The sequence below is a fragment of the Neophocaena asiaeorientalis genome, unplaced genomic scaffold, assembly GCF_003031525.2.
Source record: "Neophocaena asiaeorientalis asiaeorientalis breed wild unplaced genomic scaffold, Neophocaena_asiaeorientalis_V1.1 scaffold65, whole genome shotgun sequence".
Lineage (NCBI taxonomy): Eukaryota > Metazoa > Chordata > Mammalia > Artiodactyla > Phocoenidae > Neophocaena > Neophocaena asiaeorientalis.
In genome coordinates, this window is record NW_020173215.1 from 17,729,711 (window position 1) to 17,751,392 (window position 21,682).

Sequence of the window (21,682 nt, forward strand, 5' to 3'; positions counted from 1 at the left end):
GTCCTCCGGCTTCACATCGGCGCGCGGGCGGCGCGGGGTCGCGCAGTGCCCGTTCTCGCCCGCGCCAAGCCCGTTCTCCGTGGTCGGGGACGCGCCGTCGGGGCCCGCGGGCTCGCGCTTCTCGCTAAGCGTGCGCGTGCGCAGCTTGGCCACCCGGTAGATGCGCGCGTAGACCAGGCCCATGATGAGGCAGGGCGCGAAGAAGGACCCGATGCAGGAGGACAAGATGTACCAGGTCTCGTCATTGAGGCCACACTGCGGGTAGGCGGCGCCGTCGGGCTGGCGGTAGAGCGAGACAAGCGGCGGGAAGGAGATGACGGCCGAGATGAGCCACACGGCCACGATGGTGGCCTTGACGCGGCGCGGCGTGCGCTTCAGGTTGTACTCGACAGCCTGCGTCACGGACCAGTAGCGGTCCAGGCTGATGGCGCACAGGTGCACAATGGACGAGGTGCAGAAGAGCACGTCGAGCGCCAGATACACGCCGCACCACACCTGCCCGAAGTACCAGTAGGCCATGAGCTCGTTGGCCAGCGAGAAGGGCATGACCAGCGTGGCCACCAGGATGTCGGCCGAGGCCAGTGACACCAGGAAGAGGTTCTGCGGCGCACGCAGCGCGCGGCTGGTCAGCACAGCGATCACCACCAGCACGTTGCCCACCACAGTGAAGACGATGAGGAAGCCCACCACGGCCGCTAGCCCCGCCACGAAAAAGAGTGCCAGCTGGCCTGGGCGGTGAGTTCCAGAAGCCTGCTCTTTCTAAGACGCGAGCCTCCTCACCTCCCCCGGACCCACGAACACGCGGGAGCGCACACTCGCGTGCCGGACGGGCGGCTCGGGGTCCGCGGCTTGATTGGAGAGCCAGCCACTCGCAGCCTGGCGGAGAACGCGTCGCTGCTTGGGTGCGCGGCGGAGCTGCCGAGGGCGGGTCCGGCTCCAGCTCCCATCTCTGGTGGATGCTTCGGTGCAGAGCCACCACCCCACCCCCGGCCTCAGTTCCAAGCGCTGCTGGAGCGTGAATCATGACGGCAGTGCCTGTGGAAGCCCTGGGCAGGCTCCCAGGCTCTGCACCCATGTTGACAATTATTGAAGTTCAATTCTTAATGCTCTGTGGCCCTGCTTTTAAAGGCTGGGGGATGTTCAGCGTCACCGCCTCTGACAAACGCCCCAAACTGAATTGCCGGATGAGGGGCGGTTTGGCGTGGGAGCCTGATTCCTGCTTAGGGGCAAGGTATTGGGGTAACCCCCGCTTACCCCTGTCCCACGTCCCAGTGCATTCGTTCCGCAGACGTGCACTGTCGCTCCCAGCCGTGTCAGGTGCTGGTCCCCTCCTCCAGACACCCTGAGGTCTGTGGGAGACAGACCCTGGAGAGGAGGTTGGAGTTCCCAGGCCTGGCATCTCTCACTAAGACCAGCCGGAGGACCTTTCCTCCCAGCAAAGCAGAAGCGCACCCAGGCTGACCCTCAGCTCTCCCTGCATCGTCAGGTTGGGGCGGGGGGGGAGCTGTGGTTGTGGGATGCCTCTGGGTACTAAGAGGGTGACTCAGGGAGGGAATGGAGCCACACACCCCCTGTGATGCCTAGAAACGTGCGTGGCTTGGGGGCCACTTCTCTCTTCTCTGAGCTCTGGAAGGGCTCAGAGGCCTTACCAGGAAAGCATGCTCTCCTAGCAGAGATGCCCATGTAGAGCTCTGACATCCTTGTTAACAACGTTATACCAAGGAGCAGGCCAGGACCAGGTTGGAAATCAAAGACTCCAGATGGCAGACCTGCCCAACAAGGGCCAGTCCTTGGCATTTATGCCATTTTGGGAGCAAAGCCACAACCGCGTGTAACCCAGGAAAAGGTAGAGGCACCATACTTACGAAAGGTCCTCTGGTCCTGGAGGCGTAAAAGGTGCCACCAGTCAGGGTACTCAGGGGTGCATTTTGCAGGGAAGACCCCTACACACCTGATCCTCCATCTTTGGCACGCACCGGCCCTGTCTGTATCAGGCCTTCTGCCTTGGGTGCTCACCGTCTGGGGTGGATGGTGCCACACACTGAGATGGGTGCAGTAAATGCCATCGATGCCCCGGGGCTCCTCTTCCAGCCTGAGAGTGGGGTTACCAAGGAAGGCTTCCTGGAGGAGGTGGCCTCTGGGCTGTGTTTGGAGAGTGAGAGGAGTTATTAAAAAGTGAGAGGCCCCTGTTGGTTGTGCTCTCTGGGGTGGGGGCGGGCTTTGTCCTGGTGGGCGTGTCCAAACAAGGAACGTGGCCGTGGTCAGAGGTAGGTTTTGGAGAGATCTGTCCTTCTCCCAGCATCTGGACAGCCATGTGGACCTCCTCCTGACCTTGAGGGGTTCTTAACTTGCAAAAAGCACTTCGGGGGATGCATTCAAGGGTCCTGATGCCTCACAAGTTCGCAAGCCAGGCGAGTCTAGCATGAGGGATTTGAAGGAAAAGGACCCAGAGCTCCAGGGGGCCCAAAGCAGACAGGACGTCCCACTGCCCGGGCAGTGACTCTCTGACCAGCCCAGGCCGGGGACATTTGGAGTGCCTGGCCAGCCAAGTGACGCAGGCCCCTGGGGACGCCTGCCCCCGCTGGCCTCGCCCAGGAGGAAGCAGAAAGAAGCACCTCTCCTGTGGGTCCAGGACCCAGAGCTGAGGGGCGGCAGAGGGCTGGGCCCCTGAGGAGTCCTTGGGTAGAGAGCCCTTGCCTGGGCTTCAGGGAAGCACTAAATGCAGGCCTGCTCGCATGCACCAGAGGTCCCAGGGACCAAGCTGTTCACAGAGGAGCCGGAGAGGCCTCTTACCCCGACGCTGGAGGTTAGGCTTGACAAACTGCTCCCAACTGCCCTGGAACAGACAAAACAGCACGTGCCCGGGAAGACTGCCCGTGCTGAGGAGTCGCTGCCGGCCAGGCCCGGGCTTGGCAGGACCAGGAGGATGATGGGAGGGCACTACTGGGGAGTCAGGCTGCACTGGTAGGGGGTGGGGTCGTTGCGGAGGGGGTGTGGGCCGTCTCGGCAGGAAATCATGTGGAAGCGGAGCATCCTTGGGCTACCAGGGTGTACTCGCCTTCATCCCACCGTGACCCACAGCCTTGGGACACTGGGACCTGGGCCCACCGCTGAGAGGAGGAATTTGGATGCACGCCCGCTGGGTGCGGTGCCCTGTGCTCCACGAGTGGCCTCAGCTCACGTAGAGAGGGGCTTGTCTCCTTGAACCACCTCCCTGTGTGCACAGTTACGTGTGCGCGCGCACACACAGGCACACGTAGCCACGCACACCTATGCTCGCATCCTCACACACACGCAGCCAGGGATACGCACCACGAGACGCAGAGCCATATGCATGAAAGGGCGTTAACACGAGTATCCACGTGTACGCACGCTGCACGCACTCACGTGTACGTGCACGTGTAAGCAGCATGCATGCACACCCACCCGCCTGTGCTCGTGCATGTGTCCAGGCCCACGCATACCCACACACACACAATCACACGCATGCTATGTGCACGCCTCATTTGTGCGTATACAAGCATCCAGCACACAGGCGTGCATGTCCACACGTGCACACACGCTGCACACACCCACACGTGCACGTGTGCCTGTGGCCTCACTCACCCTCTCAGGCTGCAGGGAGGGTGTATTTCCAGTGCAAGCAGCTCTTTCCAGATTTCAGGCTGGGTTCTGCTTCACCTCGGCCTGCTCCCTCCTGGCTGGGAGCCCATTTGTCACCGCCTGCCATGGACTCCGGGCCGGGCACATGACGTTCTCCAGGCTGGCAACTCTGCCCTGTCCATCCCTAGGGCTCTCCTCTTCCTTGAAAACATGTGGCATGAGATTCCTCCCTGGGAGGCCTCACTGCTCTCCCAGCCTGAGGTAGAGCCCCCTTCACCGGCCTCCTGTATGCCCCTCGAGGGCGAGCCATCGTCAGACCACGTCTTTGCTGTGGGCTCTTGCGGACAGGCCGTATCTCTGTCCCACAGTCTGGTGTGGGGACCAGTTCACAGCTCACAGTAGGGGCTCAATCAAAGCGTGGGGGAGGGATGGGTGGTACGAAGGGCCTGGTATCCTCCATCCTCCCCAGCCACACTGGATGCCTGCGGTGTAGCCGGTACAGGTGGGGCCCAGCAGAGCACAGTGGTACCTCGCCCAGAGCCAGACCCGGCACTCCCCCACCAGGCCCTTTCTGCATCCGTTCGGCGGAGGTTCTGGACTTAAGCTCCCACTTATCCCCTTATGTTCTGCCAGGCAGGCTGAGAACCTCCTGCCTCCAGGGGCCTCAGTTTTCCCATCCATAATGTAGGGAGATTGACTGGATGGTTCTAAGGTCGGTGCCGGCTCCGCCCCCACTTGGCTTCGAGCTCCTGGGGCTGGCGATGTGTCTGCCTGCTGTCTTTGCCCTCGGTGGGTACCTGCGGGGAAGGGGAAGAGCCCTTCCACTCCGCTGGCTGGTGCGGAACAGAGAACTGGCGCCCAGTCTCGGACCCAGGGACTTGTTTTCTCCTTAACTGGGCTGAGGGTATCTTTTGCCCCACTTTATTTGAAATTTCATTTTTAAAGCTGAGGCAGGAAAAAATGAAGCTTGCTTCTCTCCCTGTCCTTCCCTGAAGAATTCCAGAACCGCTTGGTCTTGTCAGAAAATGGCTGGGATCCGCCGGTGGAGCCTGGCTCTCCGTGTACTAACTCCACTGCGATATCGATCACACTAATGCACTTGGCACTGCTGAGTTCTTCCCGAGCTGGAGGAGCTCTGGGGAAAGAATTGCTTTGGGGACCGTCTTTGACTTGCAATGGGCGTAATGGATTGAAGCAGCGGGTCAGTCTGTCTTTCTGAGCACCAGCTGTGTACCTCGCTCAGCCCGGGGCCTGTTGGGGTTCAAGCTAGCACCCACCCATCACCCGTCCTGGCTGCCACGTGGCCTCCTCAGGGCTCCCCTCTGCCGGCCGCTCCAAGCCGGACCCGTCCTCCTTTGGGGGCCTTGCTGGTGCCCAGATGCCTGAGCCTGGCATTCGAGGCCCTCCTAAGCCTGGCCTCGACCCTGGACTCCGGGCTCAGGCCAATCAGGTGTCCCTACATGACCTTCCCTATCCGAGCCCGTGAATGGGGATGACGGAGCGCCTCCCGTACGGCAGATGTGCAGGTTCTCCGGAATGATGTGTGCAGAGCTTTCAGCCCTGTGTGCGCAGGCATTCTCCCACCTCTGGGCCTAGAACACCTGCTCCTGCCTCTGGCTGTCACCCACCTGAGCAGGTGGGAGATACAGCTCCGTGCCCCTCGGCACCGGGCTCCTCCTAGGAATGCCCCACAGGGTTCCGTGGTCTGCAGCAGCCACGAGAGCCCTTAGCGTCTCCTGAAGTCACTTCCCCGGGAAGCGTCACGATGCAGCTTCCATTCCGGCCACCCTCCTGTCCCTTGGCCCCCGCCCATCAGCAGTGCTCATGGGAGCCACCCTTAGGCCGTGTCCTGTCCTGAGCAGTCCGTGGGAGGTGGGCCCACCTCGCCCTCTTGGCGTCCCTTCAGGGTGTGTGCTGTGTGCATCCCGTCCTGCAGGTGAGGGTGGAGGCCCAGGTTCTCGAGAGCATGTGTGGGAGTGAGCCTGGGGCAGTGCGGTCCCCATCCCGCTGTCGCCACGCTGCCTGCCACCCTCTCGCCCTTGCCTCCCGTCTCCCCAGCCTCTGGCTTCAGTCAGTGGGGGGTCTTGGAAGGGCTCTTGGGAGTGACTGTTAAGCAGAGGCCCAAAGGGGGAGCGTTGGAGGCCCTGATTGCCCCGTCCACCCCTCTGGAGGACCTTCCCTGTCCTCCTGGACCCAGAATTCTAAGCCTGCCCCCCATCGCTTTTCCAAGCCTTAGGGTTCTCCCAGTAACACGAAGACTCCACGTCCATCCGGCGGGCATCTACTGAGCACCTGCTCTGTCAGGTGTGGACAGTGCCCGTTGTCTGTGGAGAGTATGGCACCCCTCAGGCCCAGGCCCTGACCTCCAGGGAGGGGCCGGGAGACCAAGAAACACCTGGTGGGGCCCGAGGGGGGCTGCCGGGGGGTTCGGGAGGACTTTCTGGAAGGAGCAGGGGCTCAGCTCAGACGGCACGGTGAGTAGGCAGTCACTCCCTCCTCGCCCCTGAGGTGCGCAGCCTTCTCAGATGGCCCCCAGGGAGCCAGGCCTGCGAATTGGGAGGGGCATCGCTGCCCTGACTAAGCCCCTAACCGGTTGACTTTGAGTTAATCAAAGCAGATTCTCCTGGCTGGGCCTGACCTGATCAGGTGAAGCCTTTACAAGGTGATGAAGCATCAAAGGTGCTCTCCTGCTGGCCACAAAGATGAAGCAATGATGTGAGAGGCAGCCCCGGGGCGAGGACACGAATGTGGCCTTTAGGGGCCAAGTGGTCCCTGGCAAACGGCAAGAAAACGCACCTCAGCCACTTGACCTCAGGGAACGGAATTCTCCCGACAGCCGTGTGAGCCTGGAGGGGGTCCCTGGGCCTCAGCTGGGAACATGGCCTTAGCTGACACCTTAATTTCAGCTTCCAGACCATGAGCAGGAGAGTCAGCTAGCCTACATCAGGACTCCTGGCCCATGGAAACTGAGGTAGTAAATGTGTTGTTTTAAGCTGGTAAATTTGTGGTACTTTTGTTTCGCAGCCTAGATAACTAATACACCTGCATACCTAGTTTGTTCTGGGGGAGGAACAGTGATGTGCCCAGGAAAGGGGGACCCCCCCCTTCCCATTTCTGGGGGAAAATGGTGATGCCACTAAGGCTGTTTTGACAGACCCATTTCCATTTCCCCTGTGGCTGGAGGAGAGAGGTCACATGACCCAGTCTCAGCCAATAAGACCTCCCTGATGTCAAGTGAGAAATGTACAAGAAGACTCACTGCCTGCCTTCCTGTTCGGTCATACAAGTGTGAGGATGTGATGCCCGGAGCTGCAGCAGCTCTCTTGGGACCAGGAGGAGCTGATGATGAAGATGACAGTCACAGCAGGAAAGAGTCTGTGTCCCTAATGCTGTTGTCCTTGAGCCTCCACATGAACCCACCATGGAGCCAGCCTTTGGACAGATTTCCTGCCGAGGGAGACACTAAGTGGCCCTTTGGGAGGAGGATTCTATAACTTGCAACTGAACGCATCCTAGCTGATTTGCTGTCCACAGCCCTATCCTGCCTCCTTTGAGAATCACCGTGTAAGTCTGCAGTAGGTAAAGTAAGACACCCAAAGGCATCCACGCCCTAATCTCCAGGACCTGTGGCTAAGTGACCTTACATGGCAGAAGGGATTTTGCTGATGAGATTAAGCTAAGGACTTTGAGATGGGGGATTATCCTAGATTATCTGCGTGAACCCTACATGTAATCACGTAATCACGAGGGTCCTTCTAAGTGAAAGAGAGAGGCAAGGGGGTCAAAGTTAGAGGATAGGTGATAGCAGAAGCAGAGAGCGGAGTGATGTGAGAAGGGGCCACAAGCTTAGGAATGCGGGCGCCTCTGGAAGCTGGAAAAGACAAGGAAACAGATTCTCCCCAGAGACTCCAAAGGGAACCAGCCCTGCCAGGCCATTTTACCCTTGTGGACTCCAGAACTGGAAGATAACAAATTTGTTGTTATAAGCTCTTAAGTCTGCGATCATTTGTTAGAGCAACAACGGGAAATGAATACAGACCCCATGGGTGTTTGGGGATGAATGAATGAATGAATGAATGAGTGAATGAATGCAATAGATAAAATGGAACTTCGTAAATTATCAAGTTAAACACAAGGGATTGCCATCACCGCAGCCCTGTCTCAACCATCGAGTCCTCGTGTGATGTTACGAGTCCCCCGCCCTTCCTGAGCCTCAGTGGCCCCGCCTGTGAGTTGAGGGACAGGACTCAGTGGTCTCACGGGGCCCTCGCAGGCACCCTGAATCTCGGAGGGCCCTTCTGGAGCCAGGGAGTCCAATAGAAGGAGATCAAAACGCCAGCCCTGCCAAAGCCAAGTTGGAAGGTGGGGGCTGGTCTGTGGGCACATGGGCTGGTCAGCTGTGGCTTGGCTGGGCTGGTCCAGGAGTCTCAGGGCATCTTGGGGGGCGGGTCTGTGTCTCCTGCAGGTCGGCAGGTGCCACCAGGAGAGGAGAGGAGAGCCAGGCTGAGCTGGGGACCTCAGGGCTCCTAGGAGAGCTTGGAGATGCAACTTAAACCTGCTTGGCCTGCAACCTCTAAGCAGCTGGGGGCTTTGGGCAAATGGCTTCCCCTCTCTGAGCCTCCTAATAGCATCTGAAGAATTAAGTCGGATTCTCTACGTCGGGTGCCTAGAAAGATAAAACCTTCGCCTGTCAGCCTGGGGTACCTGGCTTGTGGGAGGGAAGGAGGCCTCGGAGGAGGGCTGATGTTAATTTTTCTTTATATATCTCTGTATTGTTTAACTTGTTCTAAGAGCTTGAGTTACTTTGGCAAATAAAAAAAATCTAACAAAAGAGAACGAAGATCTTCCCATTGCTGGCGCTTAGCAAGCTCTCAGTACATTATAATTGATATAATCACCATGATGATTACTCTTAACTTGTATCTCAGCTGAATGAGTCCGCTTTGCGATGTCCCTTCAGGCCCGCCCCCAGCCTCTGCTTGCACACCCCGACAACGGGGAACTCACTACTGAACATCCAGTTCACCTAGGGTAGCTCTGATTCTTTTCAACGTTGAGCACGTGGTCCCAGTGCCCCTCCATGATGGCCTTGGGGATGTAGGGAAACCAGCCTCGTGCCTGCTGTTGAGGGAGGTGGTTGGTCACTGGAGGGGCTGAGCAGTGAGGGGGGCTCCCTGAAGAGGGGGCATCTGCACCTGCCCTTGACAGGAGAGGGGAGACTTCCTCCAACAAGCAAATTGCTTCCGGGCAGCTCTCCCCACTGCCCCACCTCAGCCAGGATGCTCCCAGCTCCCAGCATGACCCCGGAGTTGGCACTGGGTCTCCTGCAGCGACCAGGCCACCACCAGTTCCCCCCGTCCAGGGCTCTCGTCTCTGGAGGCCTCCAAGGAGATGTCAGGATATTCAGCAGATTTAAAGCCTCACATTTTACCTTACTCTCCACGGGGCCTCAAAGAGTTGGGCGCCATCAACACCCCCACTTTACAGATAGATGAGGAAACGGAGGCTTCTAGGGGCAGACGTGGCAGCCCAGGTCCCCAAGGAGCGTCCCGGAAGATTGGGGCTCGGCCTCAGGCCCCTACCCTATCCGGCCTCACTGCCCACTGTGGATGCCTCCGTGGTGACCACCCACTCCAATAGAGACCCCCTGGGGGCCTGGCTCCATTGGGGGGCTTCTCTCCCCAAAGTAGTATTTCTGGGGACTCCCAGTTAACCACTTCTGTCCCACTGCTGGAGGCTGCTGTCTCCCTGTCGCCTGTTTAGGACCGGCACCCCGGTGCTAATCAACCCTTAATCCCAGCACCTGGAACAGTGATGAATGCATGCATGCATGCATGAATGAATGGGACTTCTGCAGACCCCTGTGCAAGGAGGGCTCTTTTGTTCCTGCTTCATGGTTGAGACGCTCCAGGCCCAGAGACTGCGAGCCTCACTTCTCAATTAAAGCCACGTCCTTTCCCCTCTGCTTTGCTGCTTCCCGTTTGCCGAGCACCAAATACATGCAGGATTCAGAGGGGGCGAGAGAATGACACAAATCCTGTCCTTAACGGTAACGAGAGGTGACGGGGAGCCTGGGATGCTGCCCGCTCTCCTGCGTGAGGGGAAAGTGCAGGCCGGGCTGCCCAGGAGCATCCGGGTACCGTGTCCAGCATCCCTGTGTTCACTAAGGGGCTGCCCTCACCGTCCTGAGGCCTGACACCTCCTAACGCAGTGCCCCCTCTTAGAACCTGGGGAACATGCCTGGTGGGAAAGATTAGACAAATGAAAGCAATCTCATGCCCACGATTTGTGAATCTGACCGTGGATACATGCCCCAGAGCTGGAGGGGGTTCAGAGAGTTTTTCGTTTTGTTTGGCTTTGATTTTTCTCAGATAGGAAACTGTAGAAGAGCCCTTGACATGTTTGGGAAAATAAACTAAGAAATGCTCACATCCACCCTGACCCTGTGAAGCTGCTCCAGCCTCCTGTGTTGACCCTGATTCCCAAGTATTTCTAGAAGGAGGGGGCAGGCCCAGCAATCCTTACCACTGCCCGGAGTACTGGAATGTTTGTGCTGGAGCCTGGACTGCAGGCTCAAACTCAGCAAGATCAGCTATGTTTTCTTCTCAAGTTTTTCCTTCCCAGAAAGGCTCTGATTGAAACTAGAAAATTGTCACGGGAGGGAACGGAACTGGCCTGGGATTTAGGACTGTGAGTAAGTCAGGGTACAGGTGATGCTGCTGTAACAAGGTGACCCCAAAACACAGTGCCTTGAACAAGAGAGGGGCTGGTTTCTCCCCACACAGAGGTCTGGGCAGGGCCAGCAGGCAGCCTGACGGGGTCCAGGATCCTGGTGCCTTACACTTTTCCTTGGCCATCCCAAGGAGGCAGCTCCCACCTCGAGGTCTCATTTGGCTGCTCTAGCTCCGGCCATTGCCATCACATCCATGATTCGCTCAGTGGGGTGGGAGGGCACATGGTCTGCCAATCACAAGGCATCCTCAACTGGATTTTGCATGTAGCCCTTACGCTGACATCCCATTGTTTAGGACGTGGTCACATGGCCTTACCTACAGCAAGGGAGGCTGGGAAATGTAGTCTTTAACAGGGCAGCCATGAGCCAAGATGAACGTATTGAGGGTTTTCCAACCTGGGCATCACTGACGTTTGGGGCTGGTTACTTCTTTGTCATGGGGGCCGTCCTGTGAATTGCAGGATGTTTAGTGGCATCCCTGGCCTCTACCCACCAATGACAGTAGCGTCCCCCAGTTGCAACAACCAAAAATGTCCTCAGACATTGTCAGATGTCCCCAGGGGTAAAATCACTCCTAGTTGAGAACCACCGGGCCAGATCAAGGGTTCCAGTCTCCGGTGTTCACAGCACGCAGGCAGGAGGAGGGCTGGGTTGGGCTGGGGAGAGCCCCCTCAGGAGGGGACGGCTACCTCTGGGTTCCACTCTGCCAGTGTGGTGCTGGAAAAGGCCAGTTTTTCATGTGAGATATCCTAATTGCTTACTGATGACACCTAATTAAAAACTGAAAGAAGCTGTATGGTCATGATGAATCAAATTGTGTCCCCGCCCCCAAAAAAGAAAACAGACATGTTCAAGTCCTAACAACCCCTGGAACCTGTGAAGGTGACCTTATTTGGAAATAGGGTCTTTGCAGAGGCAATCAAGTTCAGTGACATCGTACTGGACCAGGATGGGCCCTGATTCGACAGGGCTGGTGTCCTTACAAGAAGAGACACATGAAGAGGCCACCTAAGACAGAGGCAGAGATTGGGGTGATGCGGCCACAAGCCAAGGAATGCCGGGAGGCCCCAGAAGTTGGAAGAGGCTGGAAGGACCTTCGCCTAAAGCCTCCAGAGGGAGGCAGCCCTGCCAGCACCTTGATCTGACCTCCAGCCTCCAGAACTGCGAGATTAAATTTCTCTTGCTTTGAGCCGCCCAGCTTGTGGTACTTCCTGCTGCAGCTGCGGGGACCTAATGCAGGGGGCCAACGCCTGTCTGCGTCTCTGGGCTGGAGGGCTTCCTGGAGCCCCCTGCCCACGCCCCCAGCCTGATGGGCTGGTCTGTGGGTCTGACGTCAGCGTGTCACTTGATCCCGGCTGCACGAAGTGGATGCAAAGCTGTCAGACCCTTGCACCTGGGGTCACTGAGACAGCGAGACAGGCCAGACAGACGAGTCCAGTCACAAAGCACCGCAGTCCAAGCCTGTCACCCCCCAGAACCTGGCCGGGGGCAGGATTGGTGTTGAGAACATATAGTCGGAGGTCCCAGCTGCTTTGCTGCAGCCTCTGTGCGGTGCTGCTGGGTCCTCTCAGACCCTCAGTTTCCTCGTCTAGCAAAAGGGGAGAATCAGTTTTCCTGGGGTTAGGACAAGGCCTGCCCGCATGGGTGCCGCTGAGCGGGTGTGCGCGTCACGTGGCCGTCGATGTCATGCTGGTTCACTCGGGTGACCGGCAAATACCAGTGCAGGGATCACGGTGCGTCTGGCCCCATCTGGGACCAGGGGACACAGAAAACTATGAAGGACCTGAGAACACTCGGAAAAACGCAAAGCTCTGCAGCGATGGTGAGCCTTCCTCTGCTTTGAAGGTGGTTGGGCTGGGGTCAGGGCTAGGCTTAGGGTTGGAATTATGGCTGGAGCTAAGATTCAGTTAGGGTTTAAAGTGAGTATAAAGTTAAGCATTTAGATTGGAGTTTAGCTGGGATTTGGTTGGGGGTAAGTTTGTAAATAGAATTTGTGTTGGGGTGGGTTAGGGTGAATTTTGAGGTTAGATCCAGTATTTAAGGTGCGGTTTAGACCAAGAGTAGGATGCGGTTCGGGTGGGGGTCAGGGATGGCGTGGGCTGAGGTGGGGTTAAGGCAGGCGTAGCTGGGATTTGAACCCAGGCCCATCGCTGTGGCTTCCCCGGCTCACAGAGACCAGCCTGTGTCTCTCCACAGCCTCCTTGGTCCGACCACTGAGCACCCGGGTCTTACCTTGATCGAATGCTCTGTAACCTTTGGTGTCTCACCACACCCTGCGGCTCAGTTTACCCTGCTGAATGAGTGGCTAAGCTCTGATTTCCTCAAGGCCCTCCCAGCTCTAAAAATTCTAATTAGGCAGGATCCTCTCCATGCTCGAATTGTGAGCTATTGCTATGCAGGAACACATGAGTACAAAGATACTTTTAAAAATGGAGCAGAATAAGAGATGCATTTTGGACATTTAAAGCATCGTCACTTGGTGTGGCTGCAAGGCAGGCTGGTGTCCAGGAGGGGGCGACATTCAAGGCCCCGCTCCTCCGGACCTGTCCCAGCGCTTGAAGCTTTGGGAGGACAGAAGGAGAATTAGTGGGTCTCAAGCCTTAAACTGGGATGTCATCCTCAGCCCCCAGGGATAGCCTGGCCATCGATTCTCACCCTACCCTCCATCAACCGTCCATGGGAGCTGCCCTGAGCCCAGACCAGATTTGCAGCCTGGCCTCCAGCCTCCCCGCTGCCCCAGAGGGAGCCTTCCAGATGGAACTCTGAGCACACCCTCCCTGCTGCCTCGAGGGCAGGAGGAAGACTGAGCTGGTACCCAGAACTCACCTGGCAGTGTGGTTGGGCCCTGGCGCCTCCATCATCCATCCTGGCCTCACACGCTTTGCTCCAGGAATGCCGACTGCTCTGCTCTTCCCTGAAGGCTCCCGTGCTTCCCCACCTCCACACCTTCATGAGTGGGAACCCCCCACCCACCCAGAGAAACTTTCCCAACATGGCCTTTACAGCTCTCTCTTCCTCATCCATCAAAATTAGCTCAGCCACCTCCTCCAGGAAGCCCTCCCAGGGCTCCTAAGGACACCTAAGGGCTGCCAAGGTCCCATCATAAGAGCTCGTTATCTCACTCTCCTGGCTGCCCTTCGTACACTCAGGGCTCCTGGGGGCAGGAACCCGGGCGCTTCACCTGCAGCATCCCAGGTCCACTATAGGGTGGAATCCTTCAGAACGACATTGCATGGATATGTGAGTGAGCGAGCTAGTGAGAAACACAGGAAGAGCCCACCCACGTGTGTGTCTCCAGAGCTGGCCCTCCCGGCCCAGGCTGGGTGCCGCCCCACCATCGCCGACCCTCCCTCTGCACAATCGCCCTGTCCCTGTGAACCATCCCCCCGCCCCTGCCCCCGAGTGTGCTGTCTGCTTGCTGACCCACGCTGGCCTGGGCTAGGAATGTCCATTTAGCTAAATCCACCCCTAACGTGTATGATGTGGCCGATAGGGCCTTCCATGCTTCCTGGAGACGCAAGAGCACCGGCTCTCACGCCCGTGGGGCTTGCACTTGACCTGTGAACTTGAGTCTCTGATGCCTGTTTTGCAGGCTCCTGTGAGGATTAGACAAGGTCCACGAGGTAGACCCCCGGCCGCCTGAATGTCCTGCTCGGATTCGGAGGCTGCACCGACCTCTCTCCATCGTCGCTTTAGTTTAACATAAATTCTGCTGTGGAAGCTTCCCTGGTGGAGGACGCTTTCCGGACGACTGGCCTGCTCACCAGCCATCCTGGCTTGAGCCCCACGCTGCTTAAGTGAAAACAGTAAATGCACTTGAATGTGTATGAGGGAGCCAGCGCTGCCAGGGGCCGGCCTGTGGGAAGACGTCAAGGATTGGGGTGCCATCTCCCCACATCTGCACTTGCCGACTCAGTGACACCTGCCCGGCCCGCTAGCTGCACGCAGGCCTCACCGGCAGCCGAGCTAGGCTCCTGGCCAGTGCAACCCACCAGCTCCAGACAGACAAAGAGACCCACTCGGCCCAGGGGCCGTCCACGCTGGCAGGACCCTCAATCTCCCACCCCTTATCTCCTGAGGGGCAAACAGAGGTCCAGGGCAGTCCTGGGTCAAGAGTGAGAAGGTCTGTGGGCACCTCAGCACAAAATTCTTTCTTCTCTCCCCTCCACTCCCCAGACGTACACCCTTCCCAGCTGGTCTCTGATCGGCTCCTGCCGAGGGCAAGTACTCAGATGAGGTCTGGAGGGAGGGGGCGTGGCTCAGGTGTGCTCCCTGGGTAGAGGTGGGCAGGCTTCCAGGTTTGTTTGGACCGGACACGTCCTTGGTTCCACCTTCCTGGTGATGCCAGTGGCGGCCAGCACCCGGGGTTTCCTGCAGCCCCTGACACTGACCATCAAATTCATGCTACTCGTTCTGGTGTCAGCTGGGAGACAGACAGAGAGAATCCAAGACCAGCCAGCATGAGAAGCCAGGGTGGGCCAAGGATGCAGGTCAGAACAGGACTGGACGGTGTGGGGCGATGACCCGTCAGATACCGCCCAGAGGCCTGGAGGGGGCAGGTCCTACCCAGCCCCCGCAAACACCGTGGCTCTGGGGGAGGCTGGGGCACTGGCAGCAGGAGGCCTGGGTTCTGGACCCCCCACTCCCAGCATGTGACATGCTGGGCTCATGGTGGAAACCAACCGCAGGGGGAAGGGAGGCAGGACAGACAGCGTCCAGGAAGGCACAGGTGCTGGGTCCCAGTGACTCAGGGCGCTGCGGTCGGGTTCAACGGAAACATTACCAAGGCCACGTATGGTGGGGACCGATTTCTCTGTGTTTCATCTCCGCTCCAGGACTTGCAGACTCCCCCGCCTCCCCTCTCTGATGTTTCTAGACAGAAGTCGGCAGGGACCGCCCCGTGGGATGGGGACGCTCGCATCAGCGCTGGTGTTCGTGCAGGCCTTGAAAACCCAGTGCCCTTGTCTAATTAAGCCATTATGAGCGGGTCTCCATGGAAACCACTGTACTTGGGTACTCGACACAGATGAATATTTATTCAATTAGCGGGGTGCAGGGTGCTAGGGAGACCTTGGCTTCCTGCCATGACCAGCCTGGGGACTCCTGGGGGACTGAGTCACTTTGGGGAGGACACATCTAGGCCTGGGCCTTTCATCCACACGATCTAGTCACCGTCACCCCCGTTTTATGGAACAAACGAAGGTTCAGAGGAGTGGGGCCTCCTCCACAAGCCCAGAGGCTGAACATGAACCCCAGATGATCCCATAGCGGCAGGGAAACCCACTCGCACAGCCTGGACACGATGGCCGAGTGGCCTTGAGCAGTTGAGTGACCTGCGCATGGCCTGTGGGTCATCCTTGATTGGGCCTATTCACAGTACCTGTCTTGGTCTGTCCAGGCAGCTGAAACAAGATGCCACAGACCCGGTGGCTTAGGCTGGAAGCCCGGGACCAGGTGTCAGCATATAAGGTCACGTCCTGGTGACGACCCTCTTCCTGGGTCATAGCCGGCGTCTTCTCACTGAGTCGTCAAGAGATGGAAGGAGTGAGGGGGGCTTTGTGGGCCTCTTCTACAAGGACACTAATCCCATCCACAAGTAGTGAATTAGAGCACCTCCCAGGCCCCGCCACAAATACCATCACACTGGGGGCTAGGATTTCAACCTGTGAATTCTGGGGGACAAGCATTAAGACCATGGCCGGACCTCCTCAAGCTGCTGGTGGCAGGGGCAATGGGGCGGAGCGTGTCCAGGGCCTGGCACAGGCTGGCACATGAAGGAGTTCTGCCGGTGCTAGATGAGGACCCAGGGGAGCCCGGCTGCGGCCCCGGGACATGCTCCTCCCAGCGGCACGTGAAGGCCAGGGGTGCGTGTCACCCCATCCGCACTTTCCAGACTTTATGTCCGCATGCAATTCTGCATTTGTGGCTGCATTTTTGAACGGGATGTCCTGTGGGATCCCAGCCTGGGGCCCAGGTGGAGGTCAGGGGGCTGGGACCGGTCGTCAGAAACTTCTCTGAAAATTCCATCTTTTACCAGAGTGCGAGGCCCCCTGGAGGCCTGAGCTGTGCCCAGTGCCAGGCTGTGCTCCCAGGGGAACTCGCTGCTTCCCAGGTGCTGTTCAGATGCTGCTGGAGTGGGCGTGTGCACGTGCACGCCTGTGTGTCTGTGGGTGCACTGTCCATGGGGGTGCGTGCGTGTGTGCGTCTGTGTATATCTGTATGTGTGCACCTGTGCCCCCCGAGGGCTGGCTCTCAGTCGCCCGCCCTGGTGCAGGAGCTGTTCTCCTTCATAGGAAGCAGGTAGTCTACCAGTCGTTTGGCTTCTGGTTTCCCCCTGGGTACACCTTGTGTGACAGGCGAGGGGTGCCCCCTTTCCAGCTATGCCCCATTTCCGGCGACCACGGGCTCTCTGCACTGGACCTTGGTCCGAGGTTACATTTTGTAAAACTTTCGTTTTAACTGTTGCTACTTACCACCTGGCAAGTGGTGTTTGGTGCGTAAAATCCTCCAGAATTGGGGGTCTCTTGTGGGAAGCCATCTTTGGCGGTAAAGGTGCAAGGTCCTGGGCATGTTCCCTTCGTTTATTTGAAGGCGGTCTTGGCGGCCCTCCGAGCAGAATTTGGGGTCACTGGGCAGAGTCTGGGTCCTGGCTCTGCTGCTTCAGCGCCCAAAGTCCCGATGTCCTCACTGTACGGGGGTGTGCGGACACCCCCAGCACAGTGCAGGCAGGCACACCTCATTTCATACAAACGCATGAGCAGGGGTCCCTCCCGTGTGCACGTGCGTGAACGTGCGTGTGGTTTGCATCTCTCTGGGTGCCCGGGGAGCTATGCCCACAGCACCAGAGGCGGGTGGCCCCTAGCTAGACCCCAAGCTTCTTCCTGGCCGGGTCCCCACCCAGCAGCAGCTGTTCTGAGCCTCCGTGAAGGGCTGGCTGCTCAGCTTGGGAACAAAATCACTTGTGTCTCATTATTTACTCACCTCCAGGTCTTTCACCACCGGCGTTGTTGTTTGGGACAAAAGTGAATCACGGGGACAGACACGTAGTTAGAGAGACGGGTGCAAACACTCCTGTGTGTACGGCCAGGGCCTTCTCTCCCTGCCTCTGGGGTCTGTGCAACGTCTGTGCACCCCAGTTCTGAGCTGCCCTTTCGAGGGTTGGTTCAAAAGCCGCCAGTTTGAGGAAGGACAAATCAACTCATAAAAGGGTAGAATCGGGGTGACCCCAAAGGAAAAGCAGAGAAATACGGAGGCTCCAACGTTTCCCAGAGGCGGGCACGCGTCCACTTGCCTTCGGCCCATCCCTCTGGCCTGGGAGGAGCCGCCAGGACACGGAGCCCAACCTCCTACCCAACCGTGAACGCCCCACTCCCGGTGAGGTCCAGGCTGTGTTCACCTGCCTTCAATGATGGGGCACAATGAGGGCACAGGAGACGTGCTCGTCAAGGTGAAGAAAGCTGAATCGAATCGGGCAGTGAAGAAACGAAGTTACGTCCATGGGGGGTGGCTGGGAAGAGGGACGGGACAGGCCAGGGCTCTCCCCAAACCAGTCCCCCGAGGCCATGCAGACTAGACCATGTATTGGGGCTCAGATGGCACCCCTGTCGTGCTATGAGACCCAGGTTCAAATCCTGACTCTTCCCTGTGGTAACATGCTCTCCCCGCTCAGTGTCATGGTGGGCCAAGTAGGAATAAAAATAATGACCTCTAAGGACTGCTGCGTGGACATCTGTTTTGTGGGGTTTTGTTTTGTTTTGTTTTGTTTTGTTTTCGGTACGCGGGCCTCTCACTGTTGTGGCCTCTCCCGTTGTGGCTCCGGGACGCGCAGGCTCAGCGGCCATGGCTCACGGGCCCAGCCGCTCCGCGGCATGTGGGATCTTCCCGGACCGGGACGCGAACCCGTGTCCCCTGCATCGGCAGGCGGACTCTCAACCACTGCGCCACCAGGGAAGTCCTGTGGGGTTTTTTTTTTACTAAGAAAGCCAGATCTGGAACAGGATGACCCACACAAAGGTACTTCTACCCTGACTCCATCCGTTTGGCATCCAGGGACTTCTGTTTCGAGATGCCGGCTGCATACACCCCACTACCTCCTGCTCCAAATCCCACAGACAATGGCAAAGCTGTATCAGCCAGGTGAACACATTCCATGCTTGGCAGCAAGGACCAGATGCTCCGAGAGGGGAAGGTGACGGGATTGGATTGGAGAGGGAGCCCCATCACACAGCACTTCTGGGGGTTTTGCCACAAAGGACAAAGGAAGTCCTTGTCCTGCCAGGTGTGGGAAGCCAGGAGCCAGGTGCTTGGCCTCGTGGGACATTTCAGGAACAGCCGGGCACCCTGACAGGCTGTCTCCCCTCCTCCTCGCCGGGGCCACGCAGCGGTGAGGGCAGGTCGCGCTTCCAGGTGGGCGGCATGAGTCCGGAGCCCGAGGCCAGGAGGGGCTCGGAGGAGAGACAGGGAACCCTCGTGTTCAGAAGACCAGCCTCTGCCCAGGAGCCCCGGGCACCGGGGTACCCAGTCTGTTCCTCAGTCTCACTAAAACTCTGAGATGTGCAGCCGCGGCCCCGGCTCTCAGCCCTCCGTGGAGCAGGCAGTGAAGACAGAGCTAGACGTCACCGTGGGAATTAGAACGGCAAGGGCAGAGGGCAGCAGGGCCAAGGATCAGGAGGCTTTTGAAGGAAGGCGAGACCATGAAGTAGAGCTGACAAACTCCCCCTGAGAGCGGAGCTATGGAACAGTCAGCATAGACCTCCCAAGTTAGACAGATGCTGCCGGAGGGCTGAGAGGAGGCACTGCAGCCATGGAACGAGAAGGGGTTGTGATATGTATACGTGTAACTGAATCACCCGGCTGTACGCTTAGAACTAACGCAACATTGTAAATCAGCTGTACTTCGATTTTAAAATAACTCCATCAATGCCGAGCAGAAGAGCTGAAGGATGAGGTGGGACGGGGGACACAGTGGACACGCACGCCCACCGGTCCGGGTCCGTGATTTTGGCATAAGGAGGATGCAGAAGAATTCGGGACCGAGGAAGAGTTTTCTCTCCGAAAGGTCGGGTCCGCTCTCTCTAACGAGGCACCGATGACTCTGTACTCTTGTCTCTGTTCCGTCCCAGCCACCAGATCTCACAGGCGCCATTTCTCTGGTGTGGCTGGTGTTTCTCCGACGGCGCACAAGCCCTGCCTGGTCACACCCTCCCTCCCGCCTGCCTCCCGTCTTTCTCCCCTGCCTCTCTCACTCCCCAACCACACCGCTGGCTTGGCGACCCCGCGCTTCCTCGTCTGTGCGGAGGGACCCCGCTGCCTATAAGACTACGTCAGCTTGCTGGGGCCGCCAAAACAAACCCCCAAACACTGGGAAGAGGGCAAAGTTCTGGAAATGATGCAAAACAAGGCGACCCTTACACTTAAAAATGGGCTTAAATGGTCCATTTTATGTTATGTGTATTTTACCGCAATCAAAAATTTAAAATAAAATACAAGGGAAAGGGGGGCTTCCCTGGTGGCACAGTGGTTGAGAGTCCGCCTGCCGATGCGGGGGACACGGGTTCGTGACCCGGTCCGGGAAGATCCCACATGCCGCGGAGCGGCTGGGCCCGTGAGCCATGGCCGCTGAGCCTGCGCGTCCGGAGCCTGTGCTCCACAGCGGGAGAGGCCACGGCAGTGAGAGGCCCGCGTACCGCAAAAAAAAAAAAAAAATACAAGGGAAAGGCCCCCTGCGTCTCTCAGGTAAGAAGTGGCATGAACGCCCTCTCTGATAGCCGGCCTCCACCAGGGCTGCCAGGGGTCCTAGGCTCTGGGGGTGGCCCCTGCAGCTGGGCCCCGCTGAGCTGGCAGACAGGTGTGCGGGGCCCCAGCTGGCCGACTGCACCTTCTCAGTGGAGAAATCTGGTAATAACAGAAGGAAGCAGCACCCGGCCCCTCGCAGGAGTGGAATGCAGGGTGTGTAGCCCTGCTCCTGGGCTGGGCTCCGAGCTCCAGCCCAGACAACCAGGGGACTGGTCAGGCTCCAGCTGGGGGAAGCAGGGGCACCCGGTCGCTGTCTTTCCCACAACTCTGCTCTGAACCAGCTTTCTCTGGGAAGCCTGCAAACGTGGAGACCCCAGTCCCCAGTCCTGAGATCCAAGGATGGCACCCGGGAATCTGCATTTCACAAGTTCCCTGGCTGATCGCAAGTGGACTGGGTCCACAGTTGGAGAAACTGCTTTAGAATTCCCAAGGCTTCCAGTTGTGTGATCCCACCTCACCTTTACCACAGCCCAGCAAAATAAATGTCATGAACCCTCCCTTTTAAAAATTGTTTACAACAACTTTTTTGAAGCGTAATTTATATAACACAAATCTTAGCTATTGTAAGTGTATCTCAGAACTGCTGTGAAGATCATACAGGGTCTGGCGAGTGCCTTATAAACTGTTAAGTGCTGTACGCACAGAGGGGTTTCTTATTAGAGTAGATTATTACTGCTTTCACTAGATACATTGTACTATTATTATGGCGGGGCGTTCTGGTATCGTTTATCTGAAGGGTTCCTGGAAGGGGCTGCTGGGTGGGAGCGTGGTCGGCTGCAAACAGCAGAGATTTACACGTAAGCAGTATCTCGACACCTCACTTAGATACTGGTAGAGAGCAGTTTGTTGTTTTTTTAAAACTATTATTTCATTTGGAAATAATCTCAAAGTGCAGAAAAGTTATGAGACTAAAAGTAGCACAAAGCCCCACCTCCCACTGACCTGGGTTCCATTATTGCTAATGTGTTACCCATTGATTTCATCTGTTGTTTCCTCCTCCCCCCTCCTCCTTTTTCCTCCCCCCCACTTCTCGCTCCCCATGAGAATGTGTGATTTTTCTCTGTTTGAGACCTAGCTGCAGGCATCACAGCCCTTCACCCTTCGAGAGCAGATGTTCTCTTGTATAACGTCAGTGAAATTATCAACACTGCTCTGATACCTTTATCTAATCTGCCACTCAAATTCCCAGTTTGCCAATTGACCCAATAAAGTCCTTTCTCGCCCTCTATCCCTAGCCCGGGATCTCTCAAGGATCAGGAATTGCATTTATTTGTCTGTCTCTTTAGTTCCCTTTCATCTGGTACATTTCCGTAATCCTTCGTTGTCTTTTATGTCACTGACATTTTTGAAGACTCTAGTTCTGTTTTAAATAGAACGGCGCTCCTTGGGGTTTGTCTGATGTTTCCTCATGCTTAGATTCTCGCCGCAGTACCACATAGATGATGTGTCTTCCCAGATTCCTGCCTCTCACTGGTGGTGTTTTGATACGCTGGTCAAGGAATTGTCTGATTTACCTGCCGTATAGATACTCTTTATCTCCTTGCAACTAAT

General features: G+C 57.4%; 1 protein-coding gene across 1 annotated transcript in view; it reads right to left on the reverse strand.

Moving 5' to 3' along the window:
- ADRA2C (adrenoceptor alpha 2C) overlaps positions 1 to 1,075 on the reverse strand; it is a 2,103-nt gene extending 1,028 nt beyond the window's left edge. Inside the window, exons 1-2 of the mRNA XM_024745082.1 lie at positions 781 to 1,075; positions 1 to 728 (exon numbers count right to left, since the gene is read on the reverse strand). The exon at positions 1 to 728 is cut by the window's left edge and continues 1,028 nt beyond it. Of these exons, the coding sequence (XP_024600850.1) occupies positions 1 to 728; positions 781 to 1,075 (1,023 nt within the window). The remainder of the gene's footprint in view (positions 729 to 780) is intronic.
- Between the last annotated feature and the right edge of the window lie 20,607 nt (positions 1,076 to 21,682).